A 27,028-nucleotide genomic window follows, 5' to 3' on the forward strand; every position below is an offset into this window, starting at 1 on the left:
TTCAAAAATAAAAAATAAGAACGGGATTACAGTAGGAAGGAGAAAGTCATTAAGGCAAATTAAACCATACCTGTAAAATAAGTTTTATTTGATTTTAAAAGTCATTAATGTGAAAAATTTTCCAAATCTCAGAGTAACAGTCTAGAGCCAAGGTTAAGAGGGGGCCAGGCCTCACCTGGAGCCTAGCTTGTGGCCCCTAAAGTCCCACCCTCTCTCTGGAAGGGATGGTGGGAACAGCAGAGGGGAGCCCTGAGTGAGTCCACCCTTGTCCCTAGGGCCAGCTGGGCCACGCCTAAGAGCAGCTCATGCAGCGGAAAGAGTAATCAGAGGTCAGGAGCTTCAGTGATACCCTCCCCTAACAACCAAAGCTCTTGGATACGGAAGAGGAATGGAAAATGAACACTGGCAAGCTGGGCGCTTCCCCATGGAAACACCTGGGCAGACTGAATGGCGGGAAGTGCTCAGGACTCTCACTACCCTTGGAGAACAAGCACCCCAAGAGGAAAGGAAAAAATCAGGAGGCGAGCTGGTATCAGTCAGTGCCGACGCAGGTGCAAGATTTGGTGTGGGCCTCACGCACATAGGACACAGCTACCCAGGTCTGAGGAAAGGGTTCAGAAGCCGTCTGCAGCCCTGAGGGGTGGTGGTAGGAAGGCAAGTGGGCTTAGCTGAGCAGGGTGCCCTGTTCCTGGGCCTGCGTTAGGCTGTCCTTGCGGTGCAAGTGGTGTACTCCCATTCTCTTGGGGCTGCGCTGGGGGCGGTTGGAACTGGGGAGTGGCCAGGCCCTGCCATCAATGTGGGAAGTACTAGGTCCTTCCCCTGTGCCCTCATTACCAGGCAACAGGCTCTGGCGCTCTTCCTCGGGGCTGACAGGCAGGTTCAGTACTTCCTCTTCCTCTTCCCTGGGAAAGGCAGAGTCAGGCTGTGTTGGTAGCAAAAGTCCACTCTCATTGCGTGGAGAGGTTTGTGGGGCCTCAGCGTGGCTCGGGGAGAAATGAAGCTGTAGTTCAGGGAGTGCATCGCGTCCGAAGGCTGTGCGCTGGGACACAGCGGCAGGAGGCGGGGTGCGGTCTACAAATGCACGCTGCCAGCTGGCCAGCAAATCCTCTTCAGAGCTGGCAGAGCTGGCTGGGGCACTGAGTGCTGAGGGGGCTGGACTAGGCTGGTGATGGGGTGAGCCTTGGGCTGAGGCAGGACTGCTAGGCACGGGGCTGCGGTGGACCCGCTCACTCCCCTCCTCCACCAGGCTCAGGGAGATGGCCTGTCGAGTGGCATAAGTACAGTTGGGAAGGGGGCTGTTGCGTGGAATCCGAATCTTATCCTCAGAAAACTCTATTACCTTCCGCCCAGGATACAATGGGTGTGGCGGAGAAGGGGTAGGGTAGGGACTCAACTTCTCAAAGGCTGGCAGGGGCAGCTCCTCCTCTGGGGAGCCTCCTCCAGTGCTCACAGAGCAGCATTCCCCATTGGGTTGTGGAGAGCGACTGCCAGGGGCTGAGTCACCTGGCGCATCCCCACTCATGTCCACATGCACAAAGACATCCTCAGCCAAGGGGCGTCCAGCACTGCCTGACTGGGCTGAATTGAGCAGGAGAGACTCCGGTTTCTCCAAGACCCGGGCAATGACTGACGTAGGCACCACAGCCCCTGCGGCCAGGCTGGAAGAAGGGCTGGGGCTGGCAGCCTCTTGACCACTCCGCAGATGTTTCCTAACCATGTCCTGCAGCTCACAGGGCAGCTGGAATAAGAGGAGGGGGAGAGACAGGAATGAGCCCCGCTGCAGAGAGCCTGACCCATGGCAAAAACAGCGGGCGCGTCAGGGTCAACAACAGTCACCATATCCTGGTTAACAGCCGGTGCGTCAGGGTCAACAACAGTCACCATATCCTGGTTAACATTGTGCACTTAGCTTTTAAACTTCTACACCCCACCTCACAGAGGAAAAAAGTTGGTATGGTATTTAACATGAAGTCAATGACCTGTCAACACCTCCAGTTCTGCAGGCCAGTGAGGCCTTGGGCTGGAGGCTGGGAGGCAGAGGCTCTGCCCCTGAGAGGGTGGGATCAGATGGGCTTTAGCTCTGGCCACCCCTTCTTCCTACACAGGCTCCTCAGACTCAAAGAGCACTTTACAGAAATACTAACAGCAGCTCCAACACTAGTAACGGGCCTCAGCAGTGCCCAGGAGCAAGACAGGGTTAAACACCTTGAAGTGCAACCGGGGGCAAAAGGAAGGAAAGTGGAAGGGGAATCAGAGTCCTAAAGGCAGGACTGATGCCGGCAGGTGTGTCACTCACATCAGCAAACTTGTGGTTCCGGAAGTGGGATTTGTTGCACTTGAGAAGCTGCACAGCCAAGTTGCAGTCCAGCCGGTATCGCTCCTGCAGACACAGACTTGCTTAGAGCCCAAGCCACCCAAAGGGATAAGACGCAGTCACGCTGACGGGTACATACATTGAGCTCTTCCAGCTTGTTGATGGTATTCTTGGCATCCAGTAGCTTGTTAGTCAGCTCCACAATCTCCCAGTCCAGCGTCTTTCTATCCATCTCAGCCTTCTTGATCTGAAGCACAGACTTGTGGTAAAGGCAGCCCAGACCCCAGCCAGCCTGCCCCCTCTACCACCTCCAGTCCAGACACAAGGCCACAGGTGCTAGGGCAGCCAAGGCAGACAGAGCAGACAGACGGTGACAGACAGGAGGAGACTTGGCCTTTCTCCTGCTCTGCAGGCTGCTCAGGAGAGGGGATTCTGAGAAGGACCTGATGCCACGGTAACCCAGGACAGAGGCAGTCTAAGAAACTACCCATCCTTTGAGGGAGCTTAAGGGACACCAGGCACCAGGCAAGGAAGGCACTGGCGTCTCAGAGACGGTAACTTCAGCCAGGGACTAAAGCCTGTGTGAGCAGCTGTTTCCAGGATAAGCTAGGAGTGGGGCGCCTATGAGATTAGCTGGCTGGGCAGAGGGAACTACAGGCTCAAGTAGATTTCTCATCTTCAGTTCCCTTAGCGTGTCCCTATAGCCCAGGCTTGCTGTCACTGCAGCTAGAAGCTGGGAAAGCTCTGAGGGTTGCTATCAGCAAGTACCTCTGCCAGAGCAATGAGCAGAACCCCAGCCTTAGCTCTTTCCCAGTTAGCACTGAATACTAACTGGGCCTCATAGTGATGGAGAAGAATGGAGGGGCAGAGGGAAACAGCCAGGGCCCCACAATCCCTGATAATGGACCAAGGAGGCCAGGACCAGGGGGAAGAACACACAAACTCAGACGCAACTGCAAAAATCCAGCTGTGGCTAAGAGAGGCCTGAGAGGAGAATGCAGCAGCAGCGGTGGCAGCGTGAGGGGGAGACGAAGAGAGAAGAGAAACAGTGTGAGCATTAAGACAGTCCCGACTGGCACTGCACACTGCAGTCCCCTCCCCAACACTGCCCTGCCCTACCCTCCCCAAGCGCCATGGTGAATGGCACCCCCCTGGCAAGTCCTGGCCCACTGCTATGCTGTAGCACAGTGCCAGTCAAACTGCCCATCCCAGCACAGTACCAGTGTATGCAGCTTGTCCTCCAGCTCCTGGTTAGTCCGCTGGGAAGCTGTGTAGCTGTTCTGCAACCTACGGAAGGATACAAGGCAGAAAGCCTTGGTCAAGATCCTGTTCTTCAGGCCCTACAAACCCTCCTCCACATGGGGATCTGGGACAGTCCCTGGGTTTCTAAATAAAATCAGGTGGGATCTGAGGCTCATCCAGCTGACCTCCCATGAATGGGGAGATATCTGGCCCCTTATTCCCACACCTGCGGAATTTGTCTTTAAACTTGTCCAGTTCCTCGCGGCTCTGGCCTAACTCCAGTTCCAGGCAGTCTTGCCCTATTTCCAGCTCCCGCTCCAAGGCCTCGGTGCGCCTGGTGGCCGAGGCCAAGCGCCGACGAAGCTCTTCATTTTCCTGCTGCAAAAGTCTGGGGTGGGGGATGGACAGGGAGCCATTAGAGACAGCTAACCCTAGAGCACCAGACAGGACTGGGAAAGGAGAGGACAGGCAGGTGGGTTGGGTCCCTTTAGCTTCAGTCTAGCTAGGGAGACTCTTTAGATACAGCCCTCTGGCTTCAAGGCCTAGGTTGAAGATGCGATGGTGTGGAAGCAGAGTGCCCCACCCAATACAGAAGAATACTAGGTCAGAACAAAAGGTCACAGCTCCCAACCTGCCTCCAGTTACCACCCAGGCCAGCAGGCCACCAGCTCCAGTTCCCACACTTCACAATCAGGCTTTTCCATTATTAATCTCTTGGGAATTCAGGCCAACATAGTCATTCTCCAGGAGGCCTCAAATGCTGACAGGAAGGGCCTTAAGAGGCAGCTGGCCAGGCGGGTCACTCTCTAGAGCCAGGAGCTGGGCAAAGGCAGGTCCTCAGCCCACAGATCAAGGAAAACCCTTTTCCCAGGGAGAACACCTAAAACACCCCATCCCATCTTTACCTCTGCTAAGCATGAGTATGTCCATGGGCCACATGTGGCCAAGGAGCCTATAGAAACAACCCAACACAAAAATAACAAACTTACATAAAATATTTTTTTCTGCAATTTTTGTTTGTTTTGCAATTCAAATTTATAGTTCTTCAACATGAACAACTGCAGGTCACAACGTTGTGCCACAAAGTCAGAAGTTGGAATGTCAGAAGACCAGATGTGAGGAGAAACGTGGTAGTACCAATAGTCTACACAGGGAGTGAAAAGGGGCACAGTGACAGGCAGTCAGTACTCACTTCATCCTCTCTGCGTCAGTCAAGGCCTCCTGGACAAAAAGAGGAAAAGCCTGAGTGAGACTCAGCTGCAGCTACTGGGCTCCTGGCTGCCTCGCACTTCAGACAGGCCTGAAAAGGGCTGTGCCACAGAAGAGAGCGAGGGCCCTCGAGCGATGGCTGAAACCCAGTAATGTCTGGATGAGTTTACAGTGCCCTCTCCCGTGCCAATCAGAAAATTCGAGAACCTCTTCCAACATCTACCCTTAGTCCTAAAACCATCTTCAAAGAGGACGAGGTAGCCATGCCATCTCTCCTGGAAAGCACCTCTCAGGTTTCCACCACGCTCCTCCCAAACACGGCATCCCCTACAGACGGAGATGGACCTTGGAGGCTGGGGTGGAAACACTGAATGTCTGAAGAGCCTCTGGGGAGCAAAATGCTATGGGACTGTTGGCTGCTGAGTTTGGAGGTTCTCACATAGCCTAGGTTGAACTCTAACTCACTATCAATTCCTGATCTTACTGCCACCATCTTCCAGTGTAAGCCTCTACCACCAAACCATGTTGTGTCTTGCTTTGAAACCCCTGCACCAACTTTCCCAAGCTCCCACAACGGTCATGACCCAAGTGCCAGAGCAGGCCCAAGCTATGCAGAAGGGACACTTTAGCACTGCAGGCCATGAGTAGTCAGGGAGGCAAACGGATTCTAGCCTGACAATGGGGTCTGACCTACTCAGCAACACACTGGTGGGCATCACCTCACTTAATCGTAGTTCCCTCATTTATATACGCAGAGCACCAAGCAAAATGCATAAAAATTGCAAGTTTTACCCGATGCTCCCTGAACTGCAATGAACAAATCATAGCATTTTCTCCTCAGACAGTCCACAGGAAGCCATAACACAGCTGATGCTCAGCATCTGAGACTGTACTCTGTGCACTGTGGGGTGGGAGGAAGTCTAACAAGAAGCTGACTAAATCACCCCTGCTCAGTAGAATGAGGGGAAGAGAGCCAAACTGGAGGGTCTGGCAGCTAACCACAGGCCTCCTATGGGCAAACCTAACATGGTTCCTGGCAGAAAATACGAAGTTATGAAGAGAGCTGTGGGAAGGGCTGGACTTCCGAGTGACAATGGAGAACAGTTAGTAGGAAGAAGCTTGAGCACCACCTCCTTAGGCTCCCTATGGAACCAAGGCTGAATGACTTTCCTCCACTACAGAAGCCTGGGTTCAGCTTCCCACGGCCAGGGCCTGGACATGGGCTGGCTGTTACAGGAACTGCAGTATGTGGGACCAATTCTGCTAAGGCTCCCTGGGACACGAACACATACAGATAACCCCACCGGCAGTGCCACAGCCGTGCCAGCAATGCGAATCTCTTGCCTTAACTACGACTAGCACCCCAGGCCTGAGGAGCCAGCTGACAGTTGACTTCTGCCAGCCAGGGCCAGATACCAGTCTTGCTGACCTCTTGCTCGACCTGGGACACGGGGATTTCCAGGCGCAGCTCTCGGTGCTCTGGAGGTGCCTTCCGGTAAGGTTTCTTAGCAGGGGCAGCACTGGTCATTCTGGAAGGTGCAGGCTTGTCTACCTACCAAGAGAAGCCAGGAAGACACAGGCTCAAAGATGTGGGTAAGAGGCTTTTAAAGGCCCCCAAGATGGCTCAGTGGGTAAAGGCACTCACTGCTCCTGACAACCTGACTTCTGTGCTCAGAACCCACATGATGGAAGAAGAGAGCCCACCCCCACAAGCTAGCCCTGGCCTCTGCAGCTGCTACTGTGGCACACGCACACCATGCTGACAATAAATACGTGAATGGAAAGCAGACTGTAAGCAGCCCGTGGAATCAGAGGATGTTTGCAGACAGCACCACACAGGCAGGCGGGCCTGCGCCACAGCTGAGTCATTAGAAGGACTGGACTTTGGATCGATCAGAGGAATGCTGGAGATGAGGGCAAGACACCAATGGAGAACAGACAGGAGGGAAAGGCAGGCCTAAGGTGAGCAGGCCTTGCTCTTCAAGTGGGGTGAGAACCTCAGGAACAGTTCATACTTGTGTGGCCACAGAGAGCTTCAAAAGCATCAATTCTCTTTACCTCTAAACGGAGGCTAAAAGCAGCACCAGTTTCACAGGGCTACTGTGAAGACTATAGCAGTCTGTAAGAACAGTGCCTGACGGATCTCTGTGAGTTCGGGCCCAGCCTGGTTTACAAGCTCCAAAGCTACACAGAAACCGGTCTCAAAAAAACAAACAAAAAACCAAAACAAAACAAACAAAAAAAAACCCAACAGTGTCTGAGCCAGGCAGTGGTGGCACAGGCCTTTAATTCCAGAAATTGGGAGGTAGAGGCAGATGATCTCTGTGAGTTCAAGGCTAGCCTGGTCTACAGAGTAAGTTCCAGGACATCCACAAAAATATCAGAAAGAACAGTGCCAGATGGGGCTGTATAGTGGCCCACGCTTTCTATGAAAGCACTGAGAAGGCAGAGACAGGTGGACCTCTGTGAGCGTGAGGCCTGGTCTCTATATGGTGGGTTTCAGGCCAGTAGACCTACACACTGGAACCCTGCTTCAATAGAGACATAGCTAGCGATACATTTGTAATTTTATGTACTGGGGAAGGCAACGGCAAAAGGACCCTAAATTTAATGCCCACCTGGGCTCCACAGGGAAACTATTTAAACAAAAACAGTGCCCAGTACTTAGGGAATGTTAAATACAGGTTTGTCTTCCAAAGTCTGGGGATATTGACCCAGCTCAGGCTCTGAGATGAGTCTCTCCACGCTGAGAGCACTCTGGACACTGTCAACAGTGCTGACACATTCTTTTTCTCACTAGCACCTACTAACAGAGAGCACCTATCCACCTCACCTGCCAGACTCCCAGAAGAGAACAAGTAGGGGATCCAGGCCTCATCAGCACATACCGTCTGTTCGTTGGCAGCTCTCGCTGTTCTGCTGTCCTGGAGTTAGCTTTCGGCTCTCCACATCCCACAGCCCCTCCACTTCCTCTAGCCAAGAGCTCCTGAAACCAGAGAAGGGAAGAAAGTGGACACCAGGTGTCAGTCGCCTGCCTGCCCAGTGTGCGACCTGGAAGGTTCTAAGAAAGCAGCAAGCATGGGGAACACAGCAAAGGCAGAGGTGGTAGCCTGATAGTGGCATGGCTTACATAGTGAAGCCAACTCAAAAAAGAAATAACTGAAATAACAAGTACCTGCCTTTGTCCAGACAACACCTGTGGTCTACGTGCATGCATTCACTGTCTCAACTTACCATATGCTCCATTCTGGAATAGTTCTGCTACTATTCTTTTTTGCCTGTCTGGTTTGTTTATTTCTCTGTCTGGTTTTTTGAAACAGGTTTATCTGTGCAACACCCCTGGCAGTCACAGAACTCTCTCCATAGACCAGGATGGCCTTGAACTCAGAGATTCCCTCTGCCTCCCAAGTGCCGGGATCACAGGTGTGAGCCACCACTGCCGGCATCCTGCACTACTCTTATTCCTACCTCCTATTCGTCCTGCTCATCTCCCAGGCTTCTCAGAGTCTATAAACAGCTAGGAAATTCGGGAACACAGATTGTAAATGAGATTACCAAGAACCCAAGAGGAGCAAGATGACGATGGTGCTGGAGACTGCCCCTACCAACAGTTCCACAAGAAGCCCAGAGACCATTTCTGAGTACAATGGTGGTCAATAAGCTTAGCAATGAGCAAAGATAGGTCCAAGAAAGAACACCCAAAACTCAGCAATTGGGAGCAATGGTACTCAATCAGGATGAGTTTGTCCCTACTTCTCTTAGGAACAACCGGCAAATGTCGTAGAGACATTTTTAGTTTTCAAAATCTGTAGAGGAAGAGGTCCACTGTAAGTCAAGGCCAGGACATCCACTGATGAATCATCCTACCATGCACAGTACCACACACAGGACAGCCGCCGTAACAAAGAGCTGGCAAGGTAAAAGGTCAACAGAGCTGAGGCCGGAAACTGCTGGTATGCTTGTATAGGAAACACTGTGGGGCTGGCAGGATGGCTCAGTAGTAAGGTGCTTGCTGCCAAGGTTGACGACCCAAGCTTGACTTCTGGAGAGAAATGAGCTCCACAGTGCACTACAGCATCATGTGCCCATGAACATACACTCAAAATAAAAGTAATAGAAAAATATAAACCCAGCTGGGCCATGATGGTGCACGCCTTTAATCCCAGCACTCAGATCTCTGAGTTCAAGGCCAGCCTGGTCTATAAGAGCTAGTTCCTGTCAGACAGGCTCCAAAGCTACAGAGAAACCTGTCTCATAAAAAAAAAAAAAAAAAAAAAGAAAAAAGAAAAGAAAAGAAAAAAAAGAAAGAAAGAAAAAAAATGTAAACCCAAGTGTGGGGAGCCGAGACCTGTTTCCAGGTCCAGGGCTGCTCCAGCACACTGAAGTGCCCGGGTAACATACTTCCCAACTGCAAAAGTCTGTTCTACACCTATGCACTTGCCCTCCGCTTCTTGGGATTCTGAGAAGCACCTGTAATAAACTGGGTGGCAGCATGGGGGCAGCAGGCACCACACTGATCAGAGGAAATAGTAACCCTAGGTGGCTTTCTGAGCATAAGAAAACAATCTCTTCCCACCCCCATCAACCCAAACAGAGCTGGGGGCTGAAGGAGGCCTTACGGGCTGAAGCGTGTTCCTACTGTTGGGACATGCCCTGGCCATGACTCCTGTCACATTCCAACAGGGCCTGGGGCATCAGGGTGGGGGCAAAGGAGGGTGGGGAAGCAGGAGCAGTCTCCCTCTTCTATAAGGTCCCTGGCCTGGGTTTGGAGGAAAGCTTGGTGTAGTAGCAGAAGCACGAGCCACCAGCCTCCGCCCCTTTGACAGGAGGCAGAACGTGTCCCCACAGGGTACAAGCAGCACGCTGTCAGGCTGACTCCCCACATAGGAATCTGGGAGGGCCAGAAAGGACACCACATTCCTGGGGTAAGGGGAAACAAACAAGAGAAACCACAAGTCCTCTGTGGCTGTCCTCCAGAGGGCCCTGAAAGGTCCTAAACCAGTCAGGTACCCAGGCCCTAACACTCAAAGGTATGTGTGAGTGGGTGTGCACGCCTGGAAAACAAGGCAGGAGCAGAGCCATAAACTAAAGAAGAGACAGGAGTTTCTAGATAATGATGGGAGAGCTCCCAGGAGCTAGCGCTGCCTTCTCCCTTCTCTTCCACAAGCCAGCTCTCTGTGGCCTTCCTGTGTCCTCCCCCCACGGCCCGGGGTTAAGGAATCCTTCACTCTGCAGGCTCTTTGTGTGCTTTTCCTCCAACCTGAGCATCTTCTTTACTTTCCTGCCAAGGCTCACATTCTCTTCCAGGCACTAGGGCACTGATGAGAATGGTGGGCAGGCAGGGCACATTCAGGCACTTGGTAATTCTATCTGTGGGCAGAGCTCCCTCACTGAGGCACCACATAGCTTGCCCTCCCTTGCCCTGACAGCGCCGCCTCCTCTGAGGTTAGAGGCAATCTGGTTTGCTGAGTTAAGGGATGATCTCGTGTGACAAGGACAGAGATAGTAAATGCAGATAGGGACTCTAAGGATGGAGGTGGGGGTCAAAGGTTACTTCTCTATCAGACCCCTTCAACAGGTCTGTATCACAAGGAGGGAAACACTCCTACTAGGAAGCAGGGACAATGTACCAGAGAACCTTCCGGGTTCCCCAACCCTACTCCCCAAGGCAGATCTGTGCCACTCCCTGCCCTCTGTCCATAAATACTTGAGCATGTTGGGACACCTGGACTTTTGTTTCAATTTTCCAATCTACTAAGTGCCCTGGATCCAACCTGTAAGGGGCAGCACTGGACAGAAAACAAGCCTGGCAGCCCACTGTCCTGGACTAGAGAATAGGCCAGGGAAGCATGAAGAACAGCTGGGTTTGGGGGCCCCCAAATTGGAGAAGACAAAAAGGTAAGTTGGAAGACATCAAAGCAGTTTCACCAGGAAGTCTCAAACAGCAGCTACAGGCTCCACTGACCACAACTCCTTTACCTCAAGGTTTTCCAGTCTTGTGTTAAGAAGAGAAGGTCCCCTGGGCCACCATGAGCAAGCCACAGCCAAGGTTGGCCTGTGGGGCCTCATGGCTTCTGGCTGCCAGGCTGACTCTTTTGGAGAAAAACCTGGCAATGAGCAGGGAAGAACTGCACTCAAACTACCCTTAGGAGGCAGGGTCGGATGACTCAGGATGGGGGCTACCAGCATGTATTAAAAGGGCTATGCCCAGGTGGAACCCCTGGCTGACCCAGCATGGGCTGTGCCTCTTTGGGATGAACCTGCTGACCCACAGCAGAAGGGGCTCTCCTCACCACCCCCACTTCACCCTAGCTAACCTTACTGTCTCTTTCCTCTTACATAGCATTCATTTTTCACTACCCAAAGTCGATCCAGAGGAAAGCCTACCTCATATCTGCTGGGGAGGAGGGCGATAGCTCGCTAATTGCCATGTTGCAATCTGCCAGTCAATGCGGCCGCCTGTTGCCACCTGCCCTGTATTAAATACCTTCTCCCTGATTACAGCCCATGGGGCACGATTAGCTGCCTTCAGAGAACAAAGTCTACTTTCATTAGAAATGGGACTCGGTAGGCACGTACAGAGGACCTGCATTGCAAACCATGGAGCAGCTGAGCAGAGGGAAGATAAGAACAAGACAGCACTCTAGCCTGGAGATGGGACTCATATCTGTCCCCCTTTGTGGGGGTATGGCCATCGTCCACTGATGCTGGAGATGGGCTCCTATCTGTTCCCCTTTGTGGGGGTATGGCCATTGTCCACTGATGCTGGAGATGGCTGCTCCTGGAGGTAGATGGCCTAAGAGAAACCTCTTCAGATCCGACTCACCCAAACTACTCTTCTTGTTCTCTTTCAGCAAATGTTTCAAGGGACCATAGCAAACAGAAGCCCAAGAGTCTGGAATGCCCTCCTATTCCTTCCTGCCATTCTGCTGAGGTCTGCATTCAGCTTTCTGCCTATAAAGGACTCAGAAGTTACCATCCCCACACCATCACTGGTACAGACGAGGGTACAGGACTCAGCCCCAAATGGATGTTGCTCTTTGTTTTTTCTTGTCAGCCTTCTGCCATAAAAAGTCCCTTCAGCTCCTCAGATTCTGTACTATCAGTATGAACAAGTTCGCTGACCCTGATCAGCATCCGACCCAATTAGGCCATCTCCCTATTACCCCCCAGCACCTTCTTTAGGAAAGGACGTCATTTATCTGGTCTCAGATTACTGTGAAACTTACTGCTAAGTATGCTCACAGCTACAAAAGAACCACGTTACTGGGGGACCTTTACGAGTCAATGAACCCGACCTTTTAAATCAGGGTGGGGCCCACACTATAAGAATCTTTAAAGTTTTTATTCATAATACTTCAAGAGAAGTTAGTAACCACTACTGCTTTCTAAACGAAAGGAAAATTCAGCCCTACTCAGAAGATAGCTGAGCTACGTATAGAGCCTTAATTTTCCAGGAACCTAGCAGAATATAAATAGGTAATAAAACAAACACCAGCCCTTCTGGAAGCCCCCATCAGTCAAAATCACAGCACCCTGGTCACACAGGAAACAAGGTATTGCCTTAGTTTTCCTGAGTCGCATGCCTTGGATATGGAGTTTCTGACCTCTGCCACCTGGGGAAGTTGCACATCACAGGAGTAGGCAACATGCTTGCCATACAAACCTAGATGGTTCTGAGCCTCGGAAATCCAGGCTCTACCTCCATCGAAAGCCCCCAAACACAAAACTCCATGTTGAAAGAGTCAACCCTATGAGCCAACAATGTAGCCATGAGAAGAGCTCATTAGAATCGCCACCTCTCCACTGCAGCCCTACCTGCCTGCTGTGACGAGAGGCCTGAGTACAATGCTGATCCTAATAAAGCTGGACTTAGCCTTTCCCACTGCACCCCCAGCCCCTTTTGTTTGCCTCCGTCCCCAGTTTCCAGCATGCAGCTGTTTCTGAGGTACATGAGCAAAGTCCTCAGCAATCCTGGGCGCGTGGCAGGCAGGCAGCCAGCAGCTCACAGGGTGGGGCCTGGGCAAAGATGCTGCTCTGGGCTGATGACTAGGGTAGAAGATGCCAGTCTGTGCCCAGACCAGTCCTGCTGCCCCTCTAACACATGCCTCTGGACAAGTACAACCTCACCCTCTTGGGATAAGCCGCCTGCAGCTTTCACCTGGCCCCCTGCCTACACTAAGCTGAATACCCTGGCAGGGCTCTCAAGGCCTAACAGGGAGAGAATCCTTCTAACCACAGGAATCATGAAGCCTCAGAACCAGTGCCGGTGACCTGTGAGAACTCACCGGGTTCCCACCTGAACAAACACCTTATCTATCCACTCGGACTCTCACCCAGCAAACACTTGACAGGAACAAGGAGAAAAGACTACTGATGGCAATCCAAGCAAACCAAACCTTCCCAACAAAAGCAGTGCCAAAGTGTCCAAGTCCGTGGCCTGTATTTGACATTAGACTATGTGCTCTCCTAAGGAAGAAAAAAAAGGCTGTGCCTTCCTTTTGGCTTTTCTAGTCAGAGACAAGCCCAAACCCCCTTCAGCTTGTTAACTCCCTACTAAATTTCTTAGGGAGCCTGGAAACACCCATGCCCCTCATACTCACACATGCCCTTCCCACACTGTAGTCAGGTCCCTGCGTTCTCCCTTCAGTCAACAGGAACAGGAACTGCCTGGAGTCTCAAGGTTCCAGGCCAGCCTCACCTGGAGACACAGTATATGTAAAGAGCTCCTTGCTGGACCACCAGGTAGAATAAGGTAACAGATCTTCTTGGGATTGTCAGACGTTCCGTCTCTGTTCCAAGTACGGAGGAAAGGCCTAGGGTAGCAGCGTCTCCATGCCAGACAACACTCACCAATCTCCCGGCGAAGGCCAGGACCTGCCCCATCTCGCTGAGGCACCCTCCCAGTTCTCGGCTAAAGTCCACCTGACACTCTGAGTGGAAACAGGTAAGAGACCAAACTCCACTTCCCAGAACAACAGTTACCAGTGGGAACTACATCATTGCACAGACTCCTGAATCTGGCACTTAGTTTGTTCTGCTCTCTTACCAAGAAGTCTCCAGAGCCAAGCCAAGGAAAACCTCAACCTCCCAACCAAGAAGAGAATCTAGTCAGGCAGTGTTGGTGCACACTATTAATCCTAGCACTCAGGAGGCAGAGGCAAGGAGATCCCTGTAAGTTTGAGGACAGCCTGGTCAACAGAGTGAGTTCCAGGATAGCCAGAGCTACACAGAGAAATCCTGTCTCAACAAAATCAAAAGCCAAAAATGAAGAAGATAACCTAACCTCCTATTCTGAGTGAGAATAATGGTGGAACCATCCACTTTCACCTTCTTTTTTTTAAATTTATTTTTATTTTCTGTGCATTGGTGTTTTACCTCTATGTATGTCTGTGTGAGGGTGTTGGGTCCTAGAGTTACAAATAATTGTGAGTTGCCATGTGGTGCTGGAAACTGAACGTGGGTCCTCTGGAAGAATAGGCTGGAGAGATGGCTCAGTGGTTAAGAGCACTGCCAGCTCTTCCAAAGGTCCCAAGTTCAATCCCCAGCAACCACGTGGTAGCTCGCAACCTCTGGAAGGGCAGTCAGCGCTCTTAACTACTGAGCTATCTCTCCAGCCCCCACTTGCATCCTCTGGACAAAGGGAAGGAAACTAAAGGGGTCCGGAAGGTATATCTATTCCTACCCTGCCTCTACCCGTCTCTGAAGTAGAAAAGTAGGAACAGCGCAGTAACTGAAGAAGTCTTCAATTCCTTGTTGCTAAAAGGACAAAAAAGAATGGAAACACCAATCAATTTGTTTCATGGGAGACTGAGGTGTCCAGCACGGAAGAGGGCGAGAGGCAGAGGAGTCCTGTAGCAGGCTGCCTCTTTTCTGGCCATGAAGGATGTGATGGTTCGAGGGAGACCAGCCTCTCAGATTCATACATTTAAATATGTAGTCCCCAGCTGGTGAACCGTTTGTGAAGGACTGGCTTGTGGTTCAAATGACTCCCACCATTCCTAGTGTCTGTCTCTGTGTCTGTCTGTTTCTCTCTCTCCCTCCGTCTCAAGGTTGTGGATCAAGACAGGAGCACTCAGCTGTCTTGCATCTGTCATCGTGGACTCTAACCCTCAGAAACTGTGAGCCAAATAAATGCCTTCTTTTCTAGGCTGCCCTGGCCATGTGTTTTCATAGAGCAACAGAAAAGTACCTAAGACAAAGAAGGTGTATCCTGCCCACATCATGGAAAAGAGGAAAGGAAGGAACTCAGAAAGCAGAGGGAGCAAGACTGAGGGAAAGAGGCAGCCAGTCAGGCAGAGAATGCAGGAGAATGCACACTGCTGGTGGCATCCCAGGGCAGGTTAGCTAGTCAAGGTCAGACTCACAGGGTTAGTGTCTTCTCCCCAGCCAGCCATTTCTCCTGGTTAGTGGTGTTAGCAACAGATTCATGGTAGACGCCCTCCAGGCACTCCATATAAACAGATGGCTGTTTGTGTGAGCAGCCCAACTCTGGAGCTGCAAAGAAAGAGCACAGAAGAACAAGCTGCAGGATCCCTCAGGTGTACACTCTGCTCTTCTGTCCGGGAAAGCACCTCCAACTTTGCCAACAATAAGTCCAGTTTACTGACCCACACAACAAGGCTCTCTGGTTGGTCAAGAGAAGGCAGTTATTATGGAAGGCAGCTGTCTCCCTAGTTCCCAAACACTGCTGCCAGGCTGCACCAGGGCTCGTAAGAACAAACCCTCCCACAGCTGCAGTCACCACCCATCCAGGCCTATGCCAACAGTGTATTCCAGCACCTCCCACGAGCTCTGAGAGAAAGAACTGTAAGAGACTAGCTGCGGGGGGGGGGGGGGGGGGGGGGGGAGTGTCAAAGGCTGTGTGTGACAAGAGCTGCATCAGAGCACACAGTACAATGGAGCAGTGTACGACCTAGCCCAGAGTTGGGCCAGTCAGGGAAAGCTGGTACATTGCCACTTCACAGTTTCTATAAGGCCAGACAGACGGTTTCCCAGGGAGCCCTCAAAGGACCCCAGAAAGTACAGTGAAAGCAAAGCAAGGCTCCCCAGCCTCGAACAGGGGCTCTTCCATCCTGTCAGACTCCTAGTCTCTAGTAAGACAGGAAGAAGCACCAACCCTTCCCAAAGCCTTCGGGGGAGGTGATATATTCCAACGTAGAAACTTGGAAGTCAGTGCCAGTCACGACAGTGGAATCCGACAACATGTGTCCCCTGGGCAGCAGGACAGGAAGTTCGTTTCCAACACATCAGGGAAAGAACAGAAAGATCCTCAACAAAACCAGAAGCACCATCTCCATGCTGCCCTCACATGAGGGTCTGGCAGGCAGTCCAGCTGCCCAGAACACTGAAGCAGGAGGATGACAAGTTCAAAACCAGCCTGGACAACTTAGACTCTGCCTCAAAAATCACAAAATAAATAAATAGATAGATAGATAGATAAATAAATAAATAAATAAAGGGGGGGGGCCTGGGGATATGACTGAGTAGCAGAGTACTTACTTAATGTTCCAAAAAAGGGGGAGGGCACTGAGGCTATGGCTTAGCAGCAGCGTGTTTACTTAACATCGCAAGACTGTTTACTACACAGCATGGCACCAAAAACAAGAGCCAACAGAGTCCCCAACTGCCGCTCACTGAGATCCCCATATTGGTCTGCCTACTGTCCCTAAGCTTAAAGAGCCAACACCTGCCTGGAGAAAAGACGGTGGCCTAGAACAATGGTTCGCACCTTCCTAGCACTGGGACCCTTTAACACAGTTCCTCCTGCTGTGGTGACCTCCAGCCATAACATTATTTTCATTGCTTGCATCATAACTGTAATTTTGTTACTGTTATGAATCATAACGTAAATATCAGTGCTTTCCGATGGTCTTAGGTGACCCCTGTGAAAGAGTTGTTTGGCCCCTAAAGGGGTCTTGATTCAAAAGTTGAGAATCACTAGTCTATAGACAAGCACTAACTCTTCCCTAGGAAAAAAGGAAGAAAGCCTCGCTACTGACAGGCGGTCTTCAGAACCCTCACCATCAAGAACTCAAGACAATAGCTAGGTCTGCCCTGCTGTTCAGAGGTAGAGCAGCAGGTGTGGTGGAGAGTGGTGGAGCGGCACATGCCTGAACCCTGGCACTCAGGAGGGGGAGGCGGCCGAGTCTCTGAAAGGTCAAAGCCAGCCAGGTCTACATAGTGAATTCCAGGACAGCCAGGGCTACAAAGAAAAACCCTGTCTCAAATAAAGAAAAGAGGAAAATACTGGGAGTGATGGCGGATGCCCAAAATCCCAGTGTAGAGGCTACCAAAGGAGAACTCAAAGTTGGAGGCCAGCCTGAGCTAAATCTGTCTCAAAAAAGCCAAAAAAATAGTGAGATTCAATCTAGCCTGGGCTGCAGAATGAGACTTTATCCTATGAGCTGGAAAGGTCTTACCAGAGCGATCTCCTCTGCTTTAACCTGCTCAGGAAGGACAGCCTGGGTGACACGGCAACCAGGGTTGCTCAGCACTTTCTCACAGGTCTTAAAGTTTGCTTTGGGTAAGAACCTTGCTCCTAAGTAGCCTCAGACTCCGATTTTCCCTCTAGTAGAGAGGACACAGGTTAACAGTGACTCAGTGTGGCACATGCTTCGAGATCACCAAGACAAGCAACTAGCTCTGGCTGAGATTTGTAGCCAAACAAGTCTGCTCTTCAGAGAACTGGGAGCTCCTCCTCGTCTGACTGCAGATTCCAGCTGGAGTACACAGAGTTTCAGAGATCCTAACTTCTAGAAACAAATTCCTCTGGCATTTGTTGAGAACTGGCACCTTAAAGACTATTCCCATCCTCTACAGTAGAAAGACAAACGCAAAGAGCGGATGGTGACTTAGTCACCAGCCCATTTGGGAAGAGCATCAGTGGTGAGGTCCAAGACCACAACAAGGGCCCAGAAATCTGGCTTACTCAATGCCTGCATAATTTCCTGTGGTTTCCCGACATTTTTCAGTCCCTAAGACACTTGGGAACATGGGTCCCAAAGCACTCTGTACTGACTGGTTTGTCAACTTAATACAAGCTAGTCATCAGAGAAGAGGGGGCCTCAATTAAGAAAATGTCAATATAAGACTGAGCTGTAGGCAAGCCTGTAGGGCATATTCTTAATTAGTGGTTGATGGGGGATAGTCAAGGCTATTGTAGGTGGGGCCACCCCTGGGCTAGTTATTCTGGGTTCTGTAAGAAAGCAAGCTGAGCAAGCCGTGGAGAGGAACCGTGAGAAGCACTCCTTTGTAGCCCCTGCATCAGCTCCTGCCTCTAGGTTTCTGTCCTGTTTAAGTTCCTCTCCTGACGTCCTCTGATGATGAACAGTCATGTGGAAGAGTAAGCCAAAGAAATCCTGTCCGCCCCAAGTTGCTTTGGTCATGAAGTTTCATCACAGCATAGTGAACATGACTAAGACAATCCATCCAGCCATTTGCGGTATGAGACCTTCTCTCTAGTGATGACAATCCACCGTCCAATGGTCACACATGGGAAGTCTCTACCAACCTCCCCAGGACTAGGAAACTGGCAGACATACTGCGGTCTGTCAAGAGCCTCTGCAGCCCAAGAGCTGGGAGCAGCGCTGCAATCTGATTTTCACAGCTGTTCTTTGATGGTGCTCCCTTCTTATGCTGGAGTCCTCCTTACTGCTTCATCAGAAAGGAGACCCTCTCCATTTTACTCCCTACCTAAAAACATGACAGAAATCAAGAAGCTTATTGTAGCTTGTATTAAAAAAAAAAAAGTCCTTATCCATAGAGTCTCAAAACTGAGATCCAGCAAATATTTAAGGACTGCCTTTCATATACCAAGCACCATGCTATGTGCTATGACGTCAATGTCTTTAACTTAGCTTTGCTGGGCGGTGGTGGTTCACACCTTTAATCCCACCACTCAAGAGGCAGAGGCAGGCGGATCTCTGTGACTTTGAAGACAGCCTGGTCTACGGAGTGAGTTCCAGGAGAGCCAAGACTGTTTCACTGAGAAACCTTGTTCAAAAAGAAAGAAAGAGAGAGAGAGAAGAAGAGAGAGAAGAGAAGGAAAGGGAAGGGAAAGGGAGGGAAGGGAAAGGAAGGGAAGGGAAGGGAAGGGAAGGGAAGGGAAGAGAGGAAAGCAAGCAAGCAAACCAGGACAAGAGTTATGCTTGGGCCAGGGCCAGAATGCAAGGTGATTTTTTTTTTGCATGCCAAGCTAAAAAGGATAAACTTTAAGTTAAATAAAAGAGAACTCCAGTATTTCTAAAGGTTGGGTTTGTTTTGTTTTGGAGACAGAGTCATGGGATATAGATCAGGCTGTTCTAGAACTCAAAACCCTGTCTTGGTACCTGAGTGCTTAGATTATAGGTTGGTCGTCATCCTTGTTAGGGCAGAGTCTTTAACAGGAAAACGCTTTAACAGCAACATGGCAGGCTGAAGCAGGGAGAGAATGCCTACTGTCCATATCCATCCTCCACGTGCTGGAGATACAACAGTAAATGAGACCAGTGCTTGTTCTCAGGACACCTACCGCCTGTAAGAGGCAGATAAAACAGAATGTGCAAATACAGCACTAGAATCCAGCACAGAAGAAAGGGATTAAAGAGAGGCAGAGTCCTAAAAAAAGGGCATTTAAGACAAGATCTGAAGGACGAAAAGGAAGGTTGAAGAGAACAAAGAGAGGGGTTCAGGAAAGTAGAAAATAGTATCTATGTGTCCAAAAGCCCAGAAGCTAGAAAAATGAGCTAAGTCTAGACTGCTGTCAGAACCAACAGTGGTGGCACACACCTTTAATCCCACCACTCAGGAGGCAGAGGGCAGACAGGACTACAGAGAGAAACCTTGTCTCAAAAAAAAAAAAAAAAAAGAAAGAAAGAAACGAAACTGATCTGATCTCCTAGGTGTTATGGCGAGGGTCCTCAATACCAACATATAGGGGGCAGGACAGGCAGATCTCTTCTGTGAGTTTCAAGCAAGAAAATACTACATAGAAGACCTTGCCTCAAAAAAAAAAAACCCAAATAAACAAAACAAAACAACAAAGCATAAATAAAGAATGATGCCCTCTTCTGGCCTCTGTGGGTATCTACACTCAAGTGCATATAACTAATAACCACACATACACATAACTAAAAAAAGAAGAAGAAAACCTCATTAACCAGGAAGTGGTGGCACACACCTTAATCCCAGTACTCAGGAGGCAGAGGCAGAAAGATCTCTGATTTTAAGGCTAGCTTGTCCTTTCTTATCCTTTACTGTCCCGACCCCAGTCCCAAATAACCAATTCAGAGGCTGAAAGGCTGAATATGAACTACAAATACTCGGCTGACAGCTCAGGCTTGTTACTATCTAACTCTTACACTTAAATTAACCCACTTTTTTATACTTTGCCATGTGGCTCATGAGTCGTTACCTCTTTTTTTTTTTTTTTTTTTTTTGGTTTTTCGAGACAGGGTTTCTCTGTGGTTTTGGAGCCTGTCCTGGAACTAGCTCTGTAGACCAGGCTGGTCTCGAACTCACAGAGATCCACCTGCCTCTGCCTCCTGAGTGCTGGGATTAAAGGCGTGCACCACCATCGCCCGGCCGTTACCTCATTTTGCCTCATTTTTTGCACATCCTGTTTGTTAGGCGTCTGGCTAGCATCTCCCAAGACTGCCCTGCCTCCATCCTTCATGCCAGTATCCTCAATTTGATTGTCCCACCTAACTTTATTCTGCCTTGATATACCAATCAGCTTCTTTAGTAACCAATGAGAGTAATACATATTCACAGTGTACAGAAGGGTTATTCCACAGCATTGGTCTACAGAGCAAGTGCCAGGACTACAGAGAAACTCTGTCTCAAAAAAAAAAAATCTTTAAAAAATGAAAGCCTATCCAGGTGAGACACAAAGTTTCAATTCATCAGGGGGTTTTTCAAATCTGCTGAGACGGCAATAAAGGGAAGAGATTTGAATGTAATATTCAAATAAGGGCACTTCAAGAGAAAACTGACTTACGCGATGGGAAGGCGGGAGGGCTGACTTTACTACAATACGAAGGTGTACTCCTCTACTAAGAGGACGAGTCACAGCACGTTTGTCTCCTGCACAAATTAAACCAAGGCAAAGCATGTACCCGGGGATGTGTGGCTTCTAAGACAATGGAGGACAGGAACAAGACTTCCAGGTGTCACAACAGATAGAAAAGTTCATTACGGGGCCAGGCCAGACGTCTCGGGGAAAATCCACAGACCTGAGCCTCCAAGTCCCCTAAAATCCAGTTATATACCAGGCACACGCCTACTGGCAAGGTGGCAGGGTGGAGAGTCGCTTACCGAAGGAAAAGATGGTCCTGAGGGTATGTTAAATAGACAGGACGTGACTCAGAAAAGAGCCAGTAAGTCAAACCAGAAACTAGCTTCTGCCCTCAGGCTGCGGGCTGCCCCAGCCTGGGATAGACTCACTCACAGCTTGCACCAGGGCCTGCAGCAGGCAGGCAACACAGCTTCAGGACAGGAACATCTGTTTTCCATCCTCAAAACATGCAGGAGGAAGAGCTATTTAAAATGCTACCTATCTCTCCCTCTGCGTAGGCTGTTATTTTTAAAAGAGTGATTATATACAGACTGTGGATTTAATACTGTGCCTATTTTATCTCATGTTAGTGATCAAAATCAAATGGCAGCCTTAGTTTTTATGTCTAGATTAACACAAAGGCACAGATCCCTCTAAGAGCATGCTTTGGGTGCTGTGCTGTTTCGTAGATATTGACACATAGCCCTGGCTAGCCTGGCCTCCCAAGGCCATCTCATGTCTGAATCTGGCCAGGGGCACTACCATGCCTGAGTTAGAATGAATCCCAACGTCATTTTGCAATGGGTAGTCACCAAACTGAATCCTGAAAGGAGAGAACAGGCCTGGCTAACACAGCACAGTGGGCTTCCTCAGCACCGTCTCTGCCTTATGTATTATTTCCAAGAGTAAACAGAGGGCTGAGATGAAGTACTGGGTCCCAGAAAAGACTTCTAAATAGCCAAAATATGTTCCCATGGGTGTACATCTAACCAACAAGACAAACAAACATGAAGTGGGAGGCAGGCAAATAAGCAAGTGATACAGATCACCGCTGGTATATTCAAAAGTTAACTGCACGCCTGGCACACCTGCAGGGCCACCACTCTGGAAGTTGAGGCAAAAGGACCATTTTAAAAGCCCAGCTGTTATGGGTTTGGTTCAGTGGTAGGGTACATTCTAGTGTATGTGAAGCCCAAGGTTCCAGACCACATAACAATGAGGTGTCCAGGAGGCTGTGACTAGCTGGGCCACAAAAAAGGGTAACTTTATATAAATACAGATATTTGGGTGGAGAGGAGGCTGGAGGGCTCTCAGCACTTAAGAACATGCACTGCTCTTCTAGAGGACCTGAGTTCAATCCCCAGAACCCACATCAGATGGTTCACAAGCATGTGTAACTCTAATTCTGGGGATCCTACACCTCTACCTTCCAAGGGCACCTGCAGTCACACACATATAATCATACCTATACATGCAAACATACATACATACGTACATACACACAATTAAAAATAAATATATTTTTAAAATAGTAATAATGATAACTTTTTTTTAAAGTCAGAATCTCACTATGTAGACCTGGCTGGTTTGGAACTTGCAAAGGAGTCCAGACTGGCTTCAAATTCAGAGATCCAAACGCCTCTGCCTTTTTGAGTACAAGGAATAAAGGTGCACACCACTATGCCTACTCCAAAAATAATTTAATTAAATTTGCTGAGTGATGGTGGAGTACATCTTCAATCCTAGCACTCGGGAAGCAGAGGCAGGAGGATCTCTGAGAGTCTGAGGCCAGTCTGGCCTACAGAGCGAGTTCTCGGACAGTCAGGGCTACACAGAGAAACCCTGCCTCAAAAAAATCAAAACAAACAAACAAAATAATTAAATTTAAACCGCAAACCAATTCATTAAATTACTGAAGTCAGGTATCCTGAGTTCATATCCTATAGGGCTCTGCCCCTTACTAACTGGAGTACTTTGAATAAACGACAACCACTCTATTTCAGTTCATCTGTGAAACAGAATGCTAGCTTCATCGTACAGTGGTTACCAAAAACGTAGCTACTGTGTGCAAAGTATTCCCGACAGTATCAGACACAGAGACTCTTCACTGTCATTACTGCTCAACAGCAAACACAAAACTTCCAGTCTCATAGCATCTTTATTTTTTTTAAGTTTTTTTCAAGACAGATTTCTCTGTGTAGCCCTGGCTGTCCTGGAACTCACTCTGTAGACCAGGCTGGCCTCAAACTCAGATCCGCCTGCTTCTGCCTCCCAAGCGAGTGCTGGGATTAAAGGCGTGCGCCACCACAGCCCAACTCACAGCATCTTAACATCACTTTACACAGCTTAGACAGTCCATTATCAAAAGGCTGCACTTCATCTTGTAGCATCGGGCTAGCAGCCCACCAGTACAAATCCTCCAGAGATCACAGGGTCAGTCACGAGGCATAGGGCAGTACTGAAATCTGACAGGCATAACAATACTTATCAAGCAGCAGATAGAATCAAAGCACATTAATATATGAACTTTTACAACGACCCGGTGAGACAGGTGCTCCCACTGAGCAATGAGAAACTGAGGTGCACAGAACTACGCAATTAAGAAGGCCAAATAGCTACAGTCTGGATCCAACTAGCAACCTGGCCCTACGTGTCAGGTTTTGTTCTTTCATTTTGCTTTTTTTTTTTTTTTTTTTTGGTTTTTTTCGAGACAGGGTTTCTCTGTAGCTTTGGTGCCTGTCCCAGAACTAGCTCTTGTAGACTAGGCTGGCCTCGAACTCCCAGAGATCCGCCTGCCTCTGCCTCCCAAGTGCTGGGATTAAAGGCGTGCGCCACCACCTCCCGGCTCTCTTTTTGCTTTTTGAAACAAGTTCCATGTGGCCCAGGCCAGGCTCAAATATGTAACTGGAGAGCGATCCTGAACTCCTGATCCTCCTGCCTCACTTCTCAAATGCTGAAGTTACCAGTGTATACCAGCTTCAACTCTTAACTGCTCAACATAGTTTGTCCCCCTCCCCCATCCCCCTCTCTCTCTCTCTTCTTTTCTTGGAAACAGGGTCTGTGTACAGTGCAGGCTCAAACTACCAGTCCTTTCCTCAGCCTCTGAGGGCTAGGGTTGCAGGTGTGTGCTACTATACATGGGGACCACACAGTTCTAGCTGATTACAGTTTCCAAGAACTCACAAACACAAGGTCTCCTCAGGGAAAGAAAGGGATCCCAAACTTCTAGAAACAAATATACAGCTACATAAATCTCCTCAAATCTTTAGGAGCTGGAAACACTTAGGTCAGACTAGTGACGCTGAAGGAGTTCCAGCTGGAGTAAACTTTTGGGGGCGGGAGCATATGTGCAATAAACAAGACATGATTGGTGAGTTTCTAGATCAAGGCAGACCTTCCGGTCCAATCGTCACAGATGCAGGTCCCAAAATAGACTTCAATAAGAAACTTGATCCCACTGGGCACAGAGCTACAGTCCTATATACTCAGTTACTTGAGACTGAGGTGGAAGGATTACACGAGCCCAGAAGTCTAAGTCTAGCCTAGGCAAACTCCCTCAAAAAAGAAAAGAAAAAAGAGAAAAACAAAACAACAACAACAACAATAAAAGTCCACACTTGACAGTCATTCATGTCGATAATCCCAGTAACTGGGAGAGAGATAAGTCAGGAAAAGAGCTGCCACAAGTTCAAGACCAGCCTGAGCATACAGTGGGTTCCAGGCCAGACTGGACCAGAATGAAACTATCTTCAAAACCCTAACTGGGGGCTGGAGGGATGGCTCAGAAGTTCAGAGTGTGTACTGCTCTTGTAGAAGACCCAGATTCAATTCCCAGCACCCACAGGGCAGTTCAGACCTGCCTGTAAATCCAGGGGATCTGAAGCCCCCTTCTGACCTCTCCTGCACACACATGGTGCACATACATACACACTCAGGCACACACAAACCCATAGAAAGTAAACAAATAGGGTCTGGAAAAATGACTTAGCAGCTAAGGAACTGGCTGTTCTTCTAGATGTGGGTTCAATTCTCAGCACCTACATGGTGTCTTACAGCTAACCATCTGTAACTCCAGTTCAAAGGGATCTGACACTCTCTTCTGGCCTCCAAGGGTACCAGGCACATATGTGGTACACAAACATATATGCAGGCAAAAGACTCAAACATAAAATAGAAATAAATATTTAAAATAAATGACTTAAGCCAGGCATAGTGTTCCACACCTTTAATCTCAGCACTCCAGAAGCAGAGACCATACATCTATGAGTTCAAGCCCAGTCTGGTCTACTAAAGAGTGCTAGGCCACCCAAGGCTCAACAGTGACTCAAATACAAACACAAGCAAACAAAAAAACCCACCAACAACAATCAACTGCCAAAAGCCTGCTCCTAGCTCTGTGTCTACTTAGGACAGCAACAGCAGTGAGGACGATACTCGGCCTTCAGTCCTTCCTCTCCAACAGTAGGCTCACTAGCTGGAAGGCTCGCTAGCTAGAAGGCCACGCTTCCTCTGAGCAGCTGCAGGGATTGCCTTTCTTTTTAAGTGGATTTGATGGATGGAGAGAAAGCTAACAGACAAGTGCAAGCTCCTTCGTTGTCCTGCTGTTATCTCACTGGTCCACTGCACAGTAACATTCTTTTTTTTTTTTTTTGGTTTTTCGAGACAGGGTTTCTCTGTGGCTTTGGAGCCTGTCCTGGAACTAGCTCTGTAGACCAGGCTGGTCTTGAACTCACAGAGATCCGTCTGCCTCTGCCTCCTGAGTGCTGGGATTAAAGGCGTGCGCCACCACCACCCGGCACACAGTAATATTCTATCAAGGATACAGAGCCATCTAAACTTTACCCAAGTTACACTGACCCCTTACCATGTAAGCTCATCTGGGTTTCTTCCTATTCCATCCTGTCTTTCTCTCACCTGGGGCACAGTTCCCCTAGGCCACACCCAAGGAACTTTTCTTACCAAAAGAAAAATGAAAAGGCAGACATGCAGCTTTTGGGACATTCTGGAGTTGCCCATAGAAAAGACCTCAATGCCAGTGAAGTCCACCAGAAATGTGCTTTCTTATGACGCACCTTCATGTCACCTCAATAGGTCTACCTCCAGGCAGAACGTCACACTGACGGGGAGGGGGAAAGGGAAGAGGAGATGGCACACAAGTGGGAAACTGCTTTCTAACAGGAACGGGTTAGAATACTTCTAGCCTGGTCTCCAGAGTTCCAGGCAAGGCAGGCTACACAGGGAGACCCTATCTCTGATGAGAATAATAATAGTAACAATAATATTTTCATTTAATCTCTACTTGCCATGGGTTGCTTATACAGACAAAGGCAGGCAAAACTCAATTCTCTATTAACTCCCAAAAGATAGCCAGCAATCTACCAAAACACCAACTTAAGGATCACAGCCAACAGCCAAACCCTCTAGAAGAGCAATTTTCTGGTATGAACTGACTCTCCAAGCCCACGGATCCTCTCCCAGGGAGAATACCACTCAGAAACCTGTCTTTGGAGACCATCTTACCCGCTCTGGGGTTGGGCTGGGGCAAGTCGCTACCTCTTCTTTCCAGGCAGGCAGTGAGATTTCTTCCAGTCCCTGGGGCCCTGGGTCTTCGGCTGAAATGGGGTAGATGTAGCTACAGGAGCTATGGAAAGACTGAGCTCAGCCTGGAAGAGGGTCATCTAACTGGTTTCGGTCCGCTCCTTAGGACCGCCCTGCAAACTCCAGCTCTCACTCCCAATCCTCTCGACAACTACGGGAGCCCTGTCCCTTCCCACTGGCCTGAGGCAGCGAGGCCTCTGCCCCAGACTCCAGATTCTTTACTCTCTGCAAAGAAATTCTTTTTCAACTCAGGAGTGTTTGCTTCTCTAGAATCCGAACCACACCCATTTCTGGCTCCCCGCCCCCGCCCCATCTCCTCCCCTCAGGCAGCCACAGGATTACAGGCCCCCTCCCCTTCGCCCCCACCAGTGTTTGTTTTTTTTTTTTTTCTATTCGCCTCCAACCCTCCTCCATCCTCCACCTCGGAGCTGGTCCCTCCCTCCATCCCTACTCCATGCTAGGGTTCCGCAATCCTCCCCAACTCTCGTCTTTCAGTTTGACTACTCAAAAATCCCACAACAAACTTTCCGCCGGGGCCGAACCTTTAGGACGCCATCTTGCCGCGGGGCAGGCCGGGTAGGGATCAGGGCCGCGGGAATCCCCACGCACTAGGCGCCGCGCGTCATCGG

The 27,028-nt window shown here is 49.6% G+C and overlaps 1 protein-coding gene across 8 annotated transcripts; it reads right to left on the reverse strand.

The window, feature by feature from the left end:
* Nucleotides 1–42: 42 nt before the first annotated feature.
* Tjap1 (tight junction associated protein 1) lies at nt 43–26,979 on the reverse strand. 8 transcript variants are annotated; one of them, XM_041655966.1, is made up of 12 exons: nt 26,942–26,967; nt 26,322–26,413; nt 15,133–15,262; nt 7,654–7,751; nt 6,195–6,317; nt 4,749–4,777; nt 3,783–3,944; nt 3,535–3,601; nt 3,269–3,298; nt 2,454–2,561; nt 2,297–2,380; nt 43–1,738 (listed from the first exon to the last, which is right to left on the reverse strand). In XM_041655966.1, the coding sequence occupies exons 5-12, from the start codon at nt 6,291–6,293 to the stop codon at nt 665–667; spliced, it is 1,653 nt and encodes a 550-aa protein (XP_041511900.1). In that variant the 5' UTR covers nt 6,294–6,317; nt 7,654–7,751; nt 15,133–15,262; nt 26,322–26,413; nt 26,942–26,967; the 3' UTR covers nt 43–664. The 8 variants fall into 8 exon arrangements, with proteins under 8 accessions (XP_041511900.1, XP_041511901.1, XP_041511902.1 ...); XM_041655967.1 differs by lacking the exon at nt 26,322–26,413 and having other exon boundaries at nt 26,942–26,979; XM_041655968.1 differs by lacking the exon at nt 15,133–15,262 and having other exon boundaries at nt 26,942–26,973.
* Nucleotides 26,980–27,028: the final 49 nt, after the last annotated feature.

This window comes from Microtus oregoni, unplaced genomic scaffold (assembly GCF_018167655.1).
Source record: "Microtus oregoni isolate MIOR12 unplaced genomic scaffold, Mior012 000007F_ref0000211, whole genome shotgun sequence".
NCBI lineage: Eukaryota > Metazoa > Chordata > Mammalia > Rodentia > Cricetidae > Microtus > Microtus oregoni.

What these genes read in the sequence shown, in the direction of transcription:
- Tjap1 (XM_041655967.1), bottom strand. Translation starts at nt 6,293, where the DNA reads ATGACCAGTGCTGCCCCTGCTAAGAAACCTTACCGGAAGGCACCTCCA. An exon ending in ACTGACGCAGAGAGGATGAA is followed by an intron (nt 3,945 to 4,748) that starts GTGAGTACTGAC and finishes CCCCCACCCCAG; the next exon opens with ACTTTTGCAGCAGGAAAATG. An exon ending in TTTAAAGACAAATTCCGCAG is followed by an intron (nt 3,602 to 3,782) that starts GTGTGGGAATAA and finishes ATCCTTCCGTAG; the next exon opens with GTTGCAGAACAGCTACACAG.